This window comes from Pecten maximus, chromosome 13 (assembly GCF_902652985.1).
Source record: "Pecten maximus chromosome 13, xPecMax1.1, whole genome shotgun sequence".
Taxonomy (NCBI): Eukaryota; Metazoa; Mollusca; class Bivalvia; order Pectinida; family Pectinidae; genus Pecten; species Pecten maximus.
The window spans coordinates 13,352,619-13,369,576 of NC_047027.1; the positions used below are offsets into that span (position 1 = coordinate 13,352,619).

The 16,958-nt window shown below is 33.6% G+C and overlaps 1 protein-coding gene across 1 annotated transcript; it reads right to left on the reverse strand.

Moving 5' to 3' along the window:
• Window positions 1-243: 243 nt before the first annotated feature.
• LOC117341047 lies at window positions 244-16,946 on the reverse strand. The gene is made up of 9 exons (XM_033902865.1): window positions 16,859-16,946; window positions 14,743-15,056; window positions 14,409-14,469; window positions 12,775-12,820; window positions 10,851-10,873; window positions 8,087-8,155; window positions 7,561-7,690; window positions 6,201-6,371; window positions 244-2,918 (listed from the first exon to the last, which is right to left on the reverse strand). The coding sequence occupies exons 2-9, from the start codon at window positions 15,036-15,038 to the stop codon at window positions 1,744-1,746; spliced, it is 1,971 nt and encodes a 656-aa protein (XP_033758756.1). The 5' UTR covers window positions 15,039-15,056; window positions 16,859-16,946; the 3' UTR covers window positions 244-1,743.
• Window positions 16,947-16,958: the final 12 nt, after the last annotated feature.

The window sequence follows — 16,958 nt, forward strand, 5'->3', positions numbered from 1 at the left end:
TACACTCAGGGGCCGCGGTGGCCGAGTGGTTAAGGTGTCCCGACACTATAACACTAGCCCTCCACCTCTGGGTTGCGAGTTCGAAACCTACGTGGGGCAGTTGCCAGGTACTGACCGTAGGCCGGTGGTTTTTCTCCGGGTACTCCGGCTTTCCTCCACCTCCAAAACCTGGCACGTCTTGAAATGAAACTGGCTGTTAATAGGACATTAAACAAAAACAAAACCAAAAGTCATTACACTCAACAGAGACATATATACTAATAGTATATAGGTCTCTGTACTCAAGGACTATTCGAGATTTTAGGAGAGTGTTAAACGACAATTATAAACCATAGTACAAAAACATAGTCTTATTTTAAAGTAACCATGTTGTAATAGTACAAACAAGAATCAGCGTACATAGCAATTACAACAAAGATAAGGGTTATATCTCATGTTGTTGCAACATTCAAAAAGATTTGATTTTGTGTCCTTAGTTTATTTCAACATCAATTATATAAATTCCAGGCACTAATAACTTAAAATTCCAAGATTTTCAAAGACAAAATGTATGACAACAAATTTCGCAACTTTTCCAGGCAAGGGCTGAAATTCAAGAACTTTCCATGTCTGTATGGGTTTGATTATGAGAAATAATGAACGGCAGACAAAAAAAAGTACATTGTTGTAAAATTTGTAATGATCAATATCATTTATATGCTGCCGGTAATTCACTTCAGCTGGTCGGAGTTAAGTACATTATCATGCAATATATATATTGTACCTTAAAGAAGTTTTTTACACATGTGGACAAAAAACAAATGATTTTTTTTACATTTATCACATTTTATTACATTGAAAACAACTTATAACTCTCAATAATAATTATAATGTTATTAAATTTTCAGAAATAATGAACACGAAAAATGTTGAAAAGTTAAGAAATTTATGCAGATTTAAAAAAATCATGTTTCAAAAGTCTCATGACCTGTCCTCCACATCAAATGTGCTTTGTTTGTACATTGTTATAAAAATGTTTTTTTCTGTATATCTAATCTTGCGAAAACAAATGAAATAATGTTTTGAAAAAAAAAAAAAAAATGTCTCTAGTTGAAACATTACTGCTTTTAAAGGCGACAAAATGAAGCATCTTGAAAAATGTATTCACACTTGCCAATTTCATAACTCAAATTAATCAAATGAAAAGCACAGCTTCAACTATGCTCTTTGAAGGAAGAATTTTTTCAAAAAGAGGTAATTAAATATACTTTTCTAAGACTTTAAATTTGGGACACAATCGTTCTCAGTGCAATACCAAAATGTTAGCAATGATAGATTTTATCCTAGATTCTGGCTCTGATTCCATCAACATTCCTTAACTTCAGGAAACTCCTCAACATGAAAATATTCTTGAGTTAAATTTTCCATCTAAAAGCATTATCAGATTTAAGGAAAAAATCTTACTTAAGGAATGCGGTAAATTCTGTATTGCTTTCCTATAGAAAATTTAATGCGAAGGAGTTTCTTTAAGTAATATTGAAGAAACTGAAGCCTGATCACAAAGGGCTTTTTTCATCGGAACAGGACGGGGCCTTTATGCCTCATTTTGGGAAGAACTTTAGTAGTAAAATAGGGAAATGATATTAAGGAATAAATTGCAAATTTTGGGTATTTTTCTTCAATATCAATTAATCTCCATCCAGCATAGAGATCATAACCCACCCTAATAGTACACAGAAAAAGTCCATGACACCCTAACTTAGCCTATGTCTGAGATTTTTGTGAAGCAGAGTTTGGAAGAAGAACATGCTGTTTAGAGACTGGTATAATGGCTGCCATTCTGTGTATACTGACCGAAGTTATTCCTTCATTTCTCTGCTTATTGAACAATGGACCGTGTTTCTTACTAACAATGGCTGGAAGAAGTACCTGGTTTTGCGCAGTGGTGACATGCTTTGATACAGGTTTATTACGGAGAGGCAAAAGACTAACGGGAACACAGAAGGGATTTAAAGTATAAAGTGAAGGTTTCTTGGGAATCTCAGTAGGGTCCTCAGGAACCTTTTCTGGTCTTTCTGGGATAACTTTTCTTGTTCCCACTGGTCTACCGGATCTCCTCCCATACATCTGTTCACTGGCTTTTAACAGTTCCACTCTATCCTCCTGTACCTTATAAATGCCCTTAGGTGGTCGTCCCACACCTCTCTGTTTTTTCTCACGGGATGGGCCTTTTGACTGGTTACTTGTTTGGTCCTCTGATTTGTTTTGATTTGTTGATAAAGTTTGATTCTTTTCACTAGTGGTTGCTGTTTTGTTTTGTCCATCAGTACTGAACGACATTTTCCTCTGCTCCAAGTCACCACCAGTGCCAAGTTTAACTACTTCTGAATCTGGATGAGGCTGCGTTTCGATATCGACATTACTACGTCTCCGACGTTTAGTCGGAGGACACTTTGTGATACCTTCCTCTTCTGGTCCAAGAGTCTTGCCATTATCCCCACCTTGTCTCTTTTGTGGTTTGCTTTCCATGATTCCTCTCCTTGTCGTATTCTTGTTCTTATCACTACTCACACATTCTCCTTCAGTCTCATCAACATTGACCGGTCGGTTTTTACTTACATTCATATCAGTCTCTGGTCTGATGCTTAACTTGCTAGATTTACGTCGTACTTTGAGTGGACCTTTAGAACCAGAAGGTACGGGGCTGTTTAGTTTATCCATGCTGTTTGATATAACAGTGGTTTCGTTTATTGTTAATCTTTTCCTAGAATCAACTGCAGTAGAGGATTGAGCAGACGTAGCTGTTGCTGTGGTCTTTCTACCTGCTGGTACTGCTGACTGTTGCTGACCAGGCTGTGTATTACTTTGCCTTGTCTCTGAACTTTGGGTTCCTGGTTCTTGCTTAAAAGTCATTTTTTCATCTTCAAAATCTGAAAAATCTGAAAGTGAAAAATTTTCAGTGAAAGTTAAATCATTATTACATGTATAATATATTAACCTAATATTTTTTTTAAGTCACTCAATATGTTTTAAAGTATCCTACCAGGTATGCTCTTGAACCTGTCCATGGATCTAATTGCTTTTCAGCCTCTAAATCTGTTTCACATGGAATAAACTTGGGTGTGAGTGGCGAGTGTGCAGCAGTTGGCTTATGAGCAGTAACATTTAGGCATTCTTGTACGACCTACCAAATTTTAATGGTTTTGTTTTGCACTGATTGAGGAATTTACAAAATAATTAATTCTTGCAACAAGTGGAAAGTCTTAGTTTCATATTATATTCTTTAAAATATCACGGCTGATCATATTTTCCGACAGAAATTTTCACACTTAGTCACTTGGAAGCACAATGTTTTACATTCATGCTACTTTAACAAGAGGCTGGCCATGTTTTTATATCAGGAAATGTGGGACATGTAGTGTTAACCATGTCTGTGCCGTCGCGTCCCAATGTAATGTAACCAGTTAATCTCAGGAACAGCTGCTGTGATAGTCACCACACAGTTTTGGGGTGTCAAGTGGCAGCGGGGGCATTTATGTCTTACAGACATTTTCTAGTTTTAACCAAGACATGATAATGCCCTGTCTAGTAGACCTTACATGACTGGCTATGATATATGTATTAAATAAGTTCAATAATTTGATATGCCACGACCCACTAAGAGCATATAAAACCATGAAATAAATCATGAGTTTAAGATTCTGTTTATCACACAACTTTTAGAACACTAGTAAAAACTTATTTCTATGTAAGAAAGACCAATTTTTACTCAGACTGTACTTTTTTCTGTGCATAGAAAATTGTGTGACATCATTTTCATATGTGACGTATGACATGGTAGAGCAGGCCAGTTATGAGATTAAGGTTGTAGAAAAGATGTGGAGAAGTAAAACTTTCTGGCTCTGGCGTTATCAAAGGAAATTTCTTTAATTAAAATGTTCCACATAGGTAAGCATTCTTGGATTTAAGAAAAAATATTTGGTTGTCTTTCCTTAAATGTTTTAATGCATGTTCCTATGGGAAATTCTTAGCTAAGGAATTTCCTAGGAAAATGGAAGAAACTGGGACTTGAGCTAGGTACTTGCAGTCTTCGTGAGTGGGTTAAATCTTAACTTGCAAAATTTGAAACTTTCTTGCAAATTTTAAAATTGGCAAGAAAAGCCTTTCAGTGTAATTGTTAACTAATACCATCCACAACTGAACAGAACTTGAAGATGGAAGATGGAACTTTTCCTGAAAACACTCTTGACTTTTCCATGCCAAAGTTTGTCATATACCTTTCATACTTTTAAAGAATACACTACATTTTGTATTTACAAATGTAAACAGACATCTATTTGTTCAAGATTTTCTTGTAGCTCTGAAGCAAAATAAAATTTCCATCTACAAAAACAGTCAGGATCGCTCAATGGTGAAGTTTAGGGATTTTTTACCCAATGTTTTTGCCGGTGAAGTTTAGGGATTTTTTACCCGAAGTTTTTGCCCCAAAACTCAATCAAAATCTCAGACCATGCTTTGTTGTTGTTGTTTATGTAGGTTGTATGGATTGAACGAATGAATAAATATGTTAGTTAGTATTGGCGAGTATGTTGTGATAAATTCTTTCACCACATCAAGCTTTTAATTTTGAATCGCCTTGCATACCTTCTAGTATCCATACTCTCACCTAACTGAAGTTCTAGGTTGTATATAGGTGTTACAGATTACATAACTGCAACGTCTAGGTTCGATAATCTAGCTCCAAATGTATACAAGTTATTCTTCTTATTGATATTTTGTGATACGGATAATATGCCTGGAACAACCAGACCAGTTTTTGGTATGTTTATCTAAATGTGTCATGTGAAAGCCAGTTCCCCCAATAAATACAATATATATGAAAATCTCATCCATTTCTCCAAAACTCTTAAAATTGTCTCAAAAGAACTATGACCCAGAATTTTGAAATATATAGTAATCCAAACACCTGCAGCAGAATTGATAGATATCATACATGTCAACCTCTGAAACCTCCAATGAGGGAGATCTCCCTCATTCCACATTCAAAATGAGGGAGAAAGTGCGTGAAAAAAATCGCGTCATTTTTGTTGCATTTAGGTGATGTTCCTCATGAGCTTGCGAAGTGTAAATTACCTCAGGCTACAATTTGATATTAAATTTGACTACAATGGTTAATTTTAAAAAATAAGAATAATAAAAAAAAAAAATAGAAAACAATGATTAATTCTTTAAAAAAATGTTTTTAGAAATTTCATAGAGAGGAACTTTATTTAGTGAATTAATAATGATGTAGTCACTTGAAATCTGCAACCATTAAACAAAAGTAACTGCTTATCTCCTGATTTTGTTTTTGTTTTTTTTTGTTCTGAAATATATCTAAATGTATTTATCAAATTATCTCCCTTCCTTTCTCAAATAATAATTACACAGTAATTTATTAATTTTTGTTTTACTGCTAGTTTTATTGTGACATAAAACAAACTTCTTAAAAAGTGTTTTTATTTTTTTCTGACCCAAATTGAAATCCGGATTTTTTTGGCAGTTTACGAATTTATATTAGTATTGTCCAATTAAAGATGGCGGCAGTACAAACGATGATACTGACAGCTACGATTAAGAAAGGCATTATTGGCTTTCATGTGAGTAAATCTTGTTGACAGATATTACCAGTGTTTGTTCTTGAAGTGATGTATCCTAGTTGTAATCACAAAATTAACTGACCGTGTCAAATGAAGCCACATGGGTTATAATGTATACAACAAGTCGGCAGGCACGCATGCATGGCGACCATGACCGGCATGCATGGTGACCGGTGACCGACTCCCCTCTCTCACCAAGCCCCAGGCTAGGGCAGCTACACAGGTGGTGGGGGTGTTTTGTCTACCAGTTCAGGGTCAAAGTGTCTGAGATTTCCGGGGTTTTATGAGGGATGACTGCTCAAATCCGGGAGAAATTTAACCCCGATTCGGGAAATGTACCAAATCGGGATTTATGGGAAATTTTAATGATTTTCCGGGCACTTCCCGCATAATCCGGGATGGTTGACACCTATGAGATACCAATATGTATACGGACAAGGGGTTGAGTCTGGTGTTGGAGTATGTATACGGACAAGGGGTTGAGTCTGGTGTTGGAGTATGTATACAGACAAGGGATTGAGTCTGGTGTTGGAGTATGTATACAGACAAGGGATTGAGTCTGGTGTTGGAGTATGTACCTACCATTAGAGAGAGCCTTGCGAGCCTTTTTAATGAACAGGTGGAGCTTTGTCGTGTCGACCTTGCCCGAGAGAAGCTGGTATTTCCATTTCATCACCTGTCGCTGTCTGGTTGTCTCCGACTTCTCAATCTTATTTATCACACCATGGAGTAAGTCCAGCATAACAGCACTCTCTGTATTAAAACAAACGTTAAATGATGTCAACAGTTTGTTTGGTTTATTTTGTTTAACGTCCTATTAACAGCCAGGGTCATTTAAGGACGTGCCAGGTATGGAGGTGGAGGAAAGCCGGAGTACCCGGAGAAAAACCACCAACCTATGGTCAGTACCTGGCAACTGCCCCACGTAGGTTTTGAACTAGCAACCCAGAGTTGGAGGGCTAGTGATAAAGTGTCGGGACATCTTAACCACTCGGCAACCGCAGCCCCTACAGAGATATGATGGAGCTGTAAGTAGCTCTAAACAAGACATAACAAGTGCAATCAATGATTGCGAAAGCTCACCGGCGGCAGCAATCACACTATGCATTCATTTTTTTATGCATGTATAGGCATGTCATTTTGAAATTGTATGTCACATAATATCGCTCCTAGACCTCTAATGGATGTATAAACCAAATAAGAAGGGTGTGGACTTACAAGCTTTCCAAAAGTAACCCCCAAAATCTTTAAAGTGGGTTTTTGTGTCGTGTCACAAAAAGTAAGTCCACTAAATGGTAAAATGCCAAAAAAAAAAATCACAATTTTTTTCTGTATGATTTTGCCACAGCATCACTCCTAGACCTCTAATGAATGTATAAACCAATTTAGAAGGGCATGAGGTGTATACTTTTGGACTTACAAACTTTCCAAAAACTGACCCCCAAAACTTTAAAGTGAGTTTTGGTGTTAAAAAAGTTAAGTCCACAAAATGGTAAAATGTGAAAAAATCACAATTTTTTTCTGCATGATTTTGCCATAACATCACTCCTAGACCTCTAATGAATGTATAAACCAAAAAATAAGAAGAGCATGAGGTGTATACTTTTGGACTTATAAGCTTTCCAAAAACTTTTGGGGTGGGACACCAACACTGACGCGGATGCGGACGCCGGTGATGACAGAATTAGCTCTCGGTTTAAAAAATACTCGTAACCGGTGAGCTAAAAACAAATTGAGTGGAGTCTCACATATATATAGACTAGTTGCCCAATCGGCTACAAATCTTCTAGTTATCTTTATCTTTACCTTTTAGTAATTTGATATTCTACTAATTCAGTCTTATTGGACCGTTATGTTTCAATGTTTGAAAAAAACAACTTTCCCAAAGTACCAGTGATCCTGAATTTTGGTTTCTAGTCCTGAAGACCTGAAGAAGGCTTACCTAGCGGCCCCAATAAGGGCAGTTCTTTTCCATCGAGGACCTGGGCCAGGTAACGATAGATAGTCTTGTAGTCTGGTACTCTCTCAGCAGGTTTAGGATGATCCTCAAAGTTACTTATAATAGACATAGTCTGAAAATATAATTACACATTCGGTTTTTTTTTTAAATTTTCTTCTTCAATCAGTTTTCGTCATAAATCGATCATTCTTCAACACAGCATTTATAAGAATATTTCTTATAAAGTTATGCTTCAATATCTTGACTCTGAAACTAACCAATGAATTTAGAATGAAAATGAGTTTCATTAGTCAGATCCTTTTTGACCAGTTATTATAAATGTAAATGGTTCTGAAGACTATTGGTGAACAAACTTTCAAATACTAACTCAGCTTGATGAAACATAACATGACTTTTTAAGGATTTAACACCTAACAATGATATATTTCAATTGTTTTCCAGCTCCATGTGGCTTTGACAGTATATATATATAAACATTTGTATTATTATTTCAGTAGTGATTATGTACCCTCGATAAGCTGTCTGTGTAATCTCTCTTTTCTGTCCTCACCAGATCACGCGCCATATTGGTCCAGTCCTGCAGTGGTGTGATAAATATATTTAACAAAATTAAATTTTAGGTTCCTTCAAATTTGTGACATAATGGTACTTCATACTTCGAACAATTATGAAATGACAATGAATGACTACAAATCATTGTCTGTTTATGAAATAAATCTGAAAGTACAAAGAACAATGATATCATAGCATACGTTTTGTTCCAGAGTATACTTGTCAAGGAGTTCAATCTGGAAAACTGGTGGGCTTTAAAGCCTTCATAATTTTATAATTGATTTTTTTTAATAACTTCTTAAATTCAACCATTTTATTGCTTAAACATCTTATTTCAGTAATGTGTACCGTAATTGACTCAATGCTAAACCATTAGATATAGGGGTGAAGGAATTCATTTCAAAATATTTTATTGGACTTTGGAGAAATGTACAATGGAGGCCCCTATCCAAATCTGGGGACTTGACAGATATGTAAAGGGAATGACTACCGTAAAGACCTAGAGATGCCAGTATCTGTTTCCTTCAACAGAATATACAGTTGAGTGTAAGCTTTAGCGAAATAAAACCCATAAATAAATAAATAATATTCAAAGAGTTATTAAAAAGGTTTTGGGAGTTTAGTTTGATATTATATTTCAACCTTTCCATTTTTGTTAATTATACACTGTAACTAAGTTAAGACAAATTTACTTTATAAATCCTTTAACTAAGTTAAATTGTTCAAGCCAAGTTTCATTTATCTTTTGGTACTTTATATTTTGTATTGATTGATCAGTTATATATTTCACATGTTTAATTTTGTTTTCATCACATGAAAGTAAATAATGAAACATTTGAAAACAATTATCGTTACTTGAACATTTTCAATTTGATACATTTAATTTATATTATAGTTAAATTTTATGTTAAATTAAGCAGCATCTTCATAATTTCATTTTTAATATATGTTGTACATTCTATGTGTATACATCCAATGCTTAAAGTCAGAAACCTGAACACATAAAGAAATTAATTAAACATTGATTTAATATGTAAAGAAAGAGATTCTTTGAATGTACTGGTAATAAAGTGATCATAACAATTCTACATTTCAAAATTTTAAGTTTATAAAAGGTATATATGTTACTTGTAATATACCTTCCATCTTCCTTTACTGAAATAGTTGAAATTTATGTACATGTACCTGTGTGCAGGTATCTAATACTTTGAAGATCTAACATATTGGATCTGATTCCAGGTACATGTATCAGTTACAGGTAACACAGAATGAGATAATGGCCTGAGGGAACAATGTCATTTTTGTTTTGAAATACATATACAAATATATTGTACTGGCAAACTTGGGGAGGAGGAGGGCAACAGTTTTAAGCTTATATAACACACATACATGTTCATGTATCTGGAGCTGTACTTGTCACACAACACTTAAATAATACAGCACTTGTATTTGTAATTTCACATTTTTCTCTAAAGTTACATGCTTACAAATATATTATATACACATGTGGATCATTTGGACCTTAAGCCAAAGTTTTTTTTACAGTTTATGCTAACATGTTTTTTGCAATATTGCTTAAAATCAAAATTTTGGGATACATTTTTATCAGCATTTAAGTTTCCCTATTGCATTAAGAAAATGATTAATTTTTCTTTACCTTAAAATGTATAACTGATGGGGATTTTACCTATTCTTGTAATTAAAGAAAATCAGCATATTATAAACTATATTTATTGAATATCTTTATTGTGAAGAAAAATGTATATAAAAATAATTATTTTTTGATGATTCGCGAAAAAAACCACCTATAACTTTTTGAAAAACATCCACATGTAGATATTATATATGGGTAGTGTTAGATGCTAATTACAGGTAGGTAAGGCAGAGGAGCCTGGCACAGCATGCTATAAATGGACCCCTGGGGGGTAATTTAGGACTTGACAAAATTATAGCCAGGTGTTATAACAGGCACACCTTAGACTGAACCTCATCTGATATATATATATATAGGTAAGGTGTTATGGAGGTCCATAAGGTGGTGGTGAGGTGGGATTTGGGCCTTGGGGCCCAGGTGGCCATGACAACAGGCATGTCCTGAGAGTACCAATTATACATACAGGTACATGTACATAACTTGTTGTGTAGATATTATGTGTCTCTTAAAGAACATAAATGAGAATATACGAAACTTCTGATTCTTGATTATGTACTATGAAATTATTTCATGGTTGAATTAACAGATATTAGTGAAGTAACAATACATTGAATTTAAAAATATTTTTGTCTGATAAAATAACAAATATTAAAATATATGTACATATACAGCGTACTTGAGAAAAAAATCTACAAACAGTCATCAAGGCCTAAGGTAGAATTAATATAAAATGTATATTAATTAAGGAACTGCAGCCAATGTTATTTTAAGTTAATATTAGATAAAATGTTATCAACATTTAAATACAATTTTTATACCTGGTAAAGTCAGAATGACAAAAATAAAGCAGTCAATTTACACAGGTCTGTATATGTAACAACTACAGGTATCTAGCACTGTCCATTACCTGTATATGGGGATTCGTGATCACACCTGACTGGACATAGTGCGCTACTAGTTTACCTGTACCTTAAATGTAGTGCACTACTAGTTTAAATGTAGTGCACTTGGAATGCACTAGGGTATAATGTATATAGTACCAGGGGAGATAATTCATGACACTCACCACTATTGGCATAGGATCATCACCTGAAAAATCAATAATAGGTTACTTTTCACTTCAAAAATTTATATCTTTTTACTTACTAATTTTATAATTAATGTCTCTCTTATTTACTTCCCATTAAAAACAAAATAATAACAGAAGTTTGAAACTGCTACAAATATGTTTTATAAAAATAATGGTAACACATTTGCTTTAAGTGCAGTAAAACTCACTATTGTCGAACACGCTTGAATCAAATACATTGGATGAGTCAAATGTTTCGTTCGGTCCCAATTTCCCCCCTTCTTTATCTTAGTAAATCAAACATGGATGATTCGAACACTGATGAATCGAATACTGTGCATGTGTCGAATATATATTTTGTGGTCCCTCCCTTCTAAACTATATCAACATTTCCATTTTTGTGTCAAACATCAAAGGCTTTCTCAGGTAAAAATTGCTGACATTAGCTTGATTGACTGAGTTTGACTGATCAGCCGTAATGGTGTTACCAGAGCCTATTGTTAGTTTCCGACTGTCGGTCGCACATCTACAGGTGAAGTAAAACGTTAGGGTATACATAACATAGAATAAAATGTACATATTTTAGACAACAAACCATTATAACCATTCTGTTTACTGTTTTGATACACAAGACCGCCGAAAAATAAAAGGAAAAAATTACGATAAATTACCTATCTTCCAGTCAAAAAATGCACAGTAAAATACTGGTCTATCATCGATTTATTTATCTATGCCTAAATTCTGAATACACCAATGAAAGTAGTCACAATAATATGCGGGGTGTTTTTATTCTGAACAAAACATTGTGGCAATGCATAATGATGCAGCCGATAAACACTGACCATGACCTTCACCTTTTACAAAATAGACCACGTACGGTCGATCAAATCTTCCTGAACTGTTTATTGTTTCCTATTGTTTGATTGTAGAAAAATATAAACGGATTTTAAGAGAAATAATGTGAGTACAATATATACATTTATAATGTTATAATGTATTTATCGTTTGCGTAGAATATTAATTATGCTGTAATGTGTACAACTCCATGTGTAAATCACTTGTCTGTATGGCAAAGATAATTTTACCCTTTAAATTTTCTTTTGATCTGTAACCGTGCACAATATTGTTTAATAGATAAACAAATAATTGTTATCATGTACAATTAATTTCCTTGTTATTATTTATTGCTTATTTTCGACCATGTTATCAAGCACTTGTTCGGCATACAGCCGATGATACTCAGGTGTTTTGTCTCTGTATACATGTGCAATCGGACACAGATAAATCAAACCATCGGATAAGTCGAATATTTTGCTTGGTCCCGTCGACTTCGACTTATCTGAGTTTTACTATACTTTTGTTTACTAATATTAAATGTAGTTAAATTATATTAAAGAGAAAATCTTTTAAATGGAAACAGACTTCAGATCTTTGCCTTCAATTCAATGGTATTAAACTGACAATACCAGTGAAATTAACAAGAGGCATGTGGGCCTTAATGCAAGTTAACACCCGAGTTTTGAAATATTTCAATCAATTTGACAATTTTTGACCCTGCCACTCAGCCCCTTAGGTCACTCGTCAGTCAGGTCAATATGCATACAATCAATGAAGTAATGTAGTGAGAATGAACATCTATATTTTAATTAGATTGATGTCTTCCAGTCTTTCCTTATATATACAAAGACTGGAAGGTATCATCATGATAGTGGAACATCTCAGAAATATTTTGAATAGTGGATTAGATCTTATTTTTTTTTCAATTTATTATGCAAGCTTTATAAGTTGCACTGTTGGCTTTCATACCATACAAAACCATCACCAATTTACTATTATAATTGATTTTGAAAACTGAAAAATAATTATGTAAGATAAAGAGTTATTTCCCTTAGTAAAAGTAATAGGTAAGGTTAATACTTACTTTTCCAATTAATAGATTTGTTAATCTTGTTCAAGTAATCTTTTATCTGAAATACAATCAACAAAAGTCATGTTAATGAGAATATTCTGTACCACAATGTAACAACTACAATGAAAGTCGACTGTAATGTATTATTGATTTATACTCGACCTTCGGGGGTCAAAGAACATCAGGTTTTTTTTTAAACTATCATTTTGGCCTATGATGATTTGAAAACTTAACAAACGCTTTATAGAAAACTGTCCACTTTATTTTTCCCACTGGTAAAAGAGGTAAAGTTTCCTTTTTTTTCAAATTGGTCAATAAACAATTACAACAGGTGAAGAGATTCTATCTGAGAACTATCAACAGCTTCCTACATACATCATGTAATTGTAAGTGTTAAAATATTTATAGAGTCTTAAGTATAGCCATCATCTTATTGTATTTAACACAGAAATATATGTCTATTGTCTTATTGTATTTAACACACAAATATGTCTATTGTCTTATTTTGTTTAAACACAGAAATACTGTATATGTCTATTGTCTTCAACGTCTATTGTTTTATTGTGTTTAACACAGAAATATATGTCTATTGTCTTATTTTGTTTAACACAGAAATACTGTATATGTCTATTGTCTTAAATGTCTATTGTTTTATTGTGTTTAACACAGGAATATATGTCTATTGTCTTATTGTGTTGGACAGGGAAATATATGTTTATTGTTTTAAACATGGAAATATATGTCTTTTGTCTTATTGTGTTTAACACAGAAATATGTCTATTGTCTTAAACATCTATTGTCTTATTGTATTAAACACATAAATATATGTCTATTATCTTTTTGTGTTAGACATGGAAATATATGTCTTATTGTACAGTGTTTAACACAGAAATATAACATTGTCTTGTTATGTTTAACACTGATATATAACTATAATGTATGTCTATTACCTAATTGTTTTGAACACAAAAATATATGTCCATTAACTTATTGTTTTTAACACCAAACTACATACTTTTTAGTAAATAGCAAAATTAATTATGGTCAACCAATGAATTCCAGCAGACCTCCCTACTTTAAACTTCCTTGAAGCTATAGGGTTACATTCACATTCGCTGGGTTCACCACTGGAATAATAATAAGTCATGGCACACGACTAGCTTTCTGATTGGTGTCAGGAACAACACCCTGACTACTGATGCATTTCTTTTGAAGAAAAGAATACAGAGAAGCGACAACCAAGTTCCAAGCCAGTCAATGAGCTATCGTAGTGATCCTTTGGAACTATTTGATATATAATACATAGTATCAAACTTATATACTCTTTTTAGTTTTATCCACAAGATGGGAACGACAGAGCCTTCAATTTTGCCATGAGATATTCCAGGGGTTCACCGAGTGGAACTGAACGTAACTCCTGGAGTAACGAAGATGAACTCTGAAGCCCATACTTCAAAGTTATGGTTTGAAATGGTAGAATTATCTATGCAGAATTGAACAGACAGGTTCAAATTTTCCAAAGCAAAATCATGAATGCACCCTGGAAATGTGAGAGCATGCCTGCCACATGATTGTTAAATAAAGGACATGTGTATCCTATATTATACATATATTAGATAAGTCTAACTCTAACATCATACATGTACCTGTGTTTTTGTCTTGGATGAAACCATTGCTTGAATCTGGTCTATAGCTGATGGCGGGTACCTGTTGTCAAAAATCTTACATGAGTGGCCATGTCATATGGACTTTACTAAATGAGTTCCAATAATTTGACATTAAATGAGTTCAATAATTTGACATGTCAGAAGTGAGTGGGAAATCAAATTATTATTTACTGATTTTGAAACCTTAAAAGACACCATAAGCTTTTTAACTGGAGCTAATACTAGATGGTAGCAATTATACATGGACACATTCAAAATATACCAATTATACATAGACTAATAAAAAATAAAGCACTAGGAATATAAAGCCTACTTCTTAAGAGCTTCAAGCAACTTTTGTTTTTCTCTATGATTCCATCCCAGGTTTGACCAATGAAACTGTTGCTTTTTCTTTCTTTCCCTCACAGGGCGGTCGGCAAGTTCAACCTTGGACTGTTTTCTGCACCTCTTCTTTCCACTATTTGAAAATGTGTCCATTTCCCCTGGCAACTCTTCCTCATTTTCAGACGTCATATTGTCATCATCTGTCATTTTATCATCATCTTCTTTGATGTCAACAGATGTAAGATTGATATCAACTACCACCTTGTGCCCTGTTTTACCTGTCATATCTGTCTGTCTGTCTTTCTGAAAGAAAATAAATCTAAAGTTAAAGTTATAAAACAAACACATGATGAGAAAATCATGAAGTAATGTACTGATTTATCTTTAAAATTTTCAATCAGATAAATTGAAGTCTGATAAACATGTAATATTTCTTAAATCTGGGCAGGTTTTTTTGTCCACATTAAACTATATAGGATCATTTTATGTATTTTCAATTTCTGAAAATCATTGGGGTCCTATTTATTTTCTATACATCAAATGGCTTCAATGTAAACTCTGATGGACTATTGGTACAGTCACATGTATGTATATATATATATTTATATTATATTTATTTATGGGTCAAAGAAGTAATATAAATGGTAATTTTTCGGATAACACTGTATCCTTGCAAAGGTATGACTGCAGGATAATACTTAAAATGTTTATATGGGGCAAAGAAGTAATTCCAACACTGTGGACAATGGAAATTGTCAAATTTTCGAGGCAATCCGCCCGTTTATCAAGACACAAATACAAATTTTCAAGGCAATCTCTATCAAGACACAATTTCAAAGAATACAAATACAATCACATGATATATAAACAGTATAAGAAAATATAATAGGATACAAGATAGAGTATGAGTAATATATTTGTTAGTTAAAAAAACAACTATGAACCTTTCCACTGACATGCGGCCGGAGGCTGATGCATGCGTGACATGTACAGAGCCGTGTTCTATGTGATGGAACTCTGTTGGTCAAATAGCTTTCCATGGTTCATGGTTGTTTTTTTGACAATTTGACAACTTCCAATGTCCACACTGTTGGAATTACCTTAAATCTTTGCCCCATGTATATATGTAACAGGAGAGGAGAAAATGTAGCGGCCAGACCGGGGTTCGAACCCGGGACCTCCGAACACTAGCCGGATGCTCTACCAATTGAGCTACCTGGTCACCGATGATCGACCCGGTCCAGTCCCGCTACATATATATATCCACAGAAAAATAAGTTTGAATTAGATGCTCTTATCTTAATGAATGGGTGTATATCTGGATATGTAACTCTCTCTCTTTCAAACCAATTAATTTAATTTTTAAGTATGTCATCTTGCTGTAGTAATATAATGTTTATGTATAAATGTATTGAGAATGTGCTTCATATAAGTTGCATAACTTCTGGCCAATCCCCTTTGTATATTAATTCAGTTACAATTAAAAATACGTTTAAATCAAACATCAGTGTTTGCACGCATTCGTCCATTATTTTCTGACTATCTGTCCATTTCAATAAACTGTTAGGATAAGATAGACAGAATAATTCAGACTTTGCATCTTTAACAAATTACATGTACAACAATTATACAGCACAATATATTTATCAATCACCATTGAACAAAATCATGCATAGATGATTGAATGACAATGTTATTGTTATTGTCATGTTGTATGGTTATCAAAATTTTATACAAAACAGGATTATTTTTTCAAATATTCAATACAAGTTCATTTAACATATATTTATATAGTAAAACTATGGACCAAATGCAAAACACTTCTACTATCATGTTACACATCACAGTAATGCTCATGGTCAGTGAGTGAAAAATTGTCAATGTATATTCTAGTATCATTTCTAGTATGGTACTACTACTAAGGTTAGTTCCAAACCTGCTAACTAAAGTAATGATAAACTAAAATTTAGTGAAGTGAAAGTGATGTCATCAGGGCTTGTAAGCATGCTATTATAACCTTGTCATAAACATTATACTGCTACAACTGTTTCTTGTGAGATGTCACCATTAAAAATAAAATAAACAAGCGGCATTACGGTTCCTACCAAATATGTAGACTGCACTTCAAAGAGATTGATACCATCTTCACGATAAAAAAATCCAGCTTTTAATTTGTAGCCGCATATTCGGTCTATAAATTTAGCA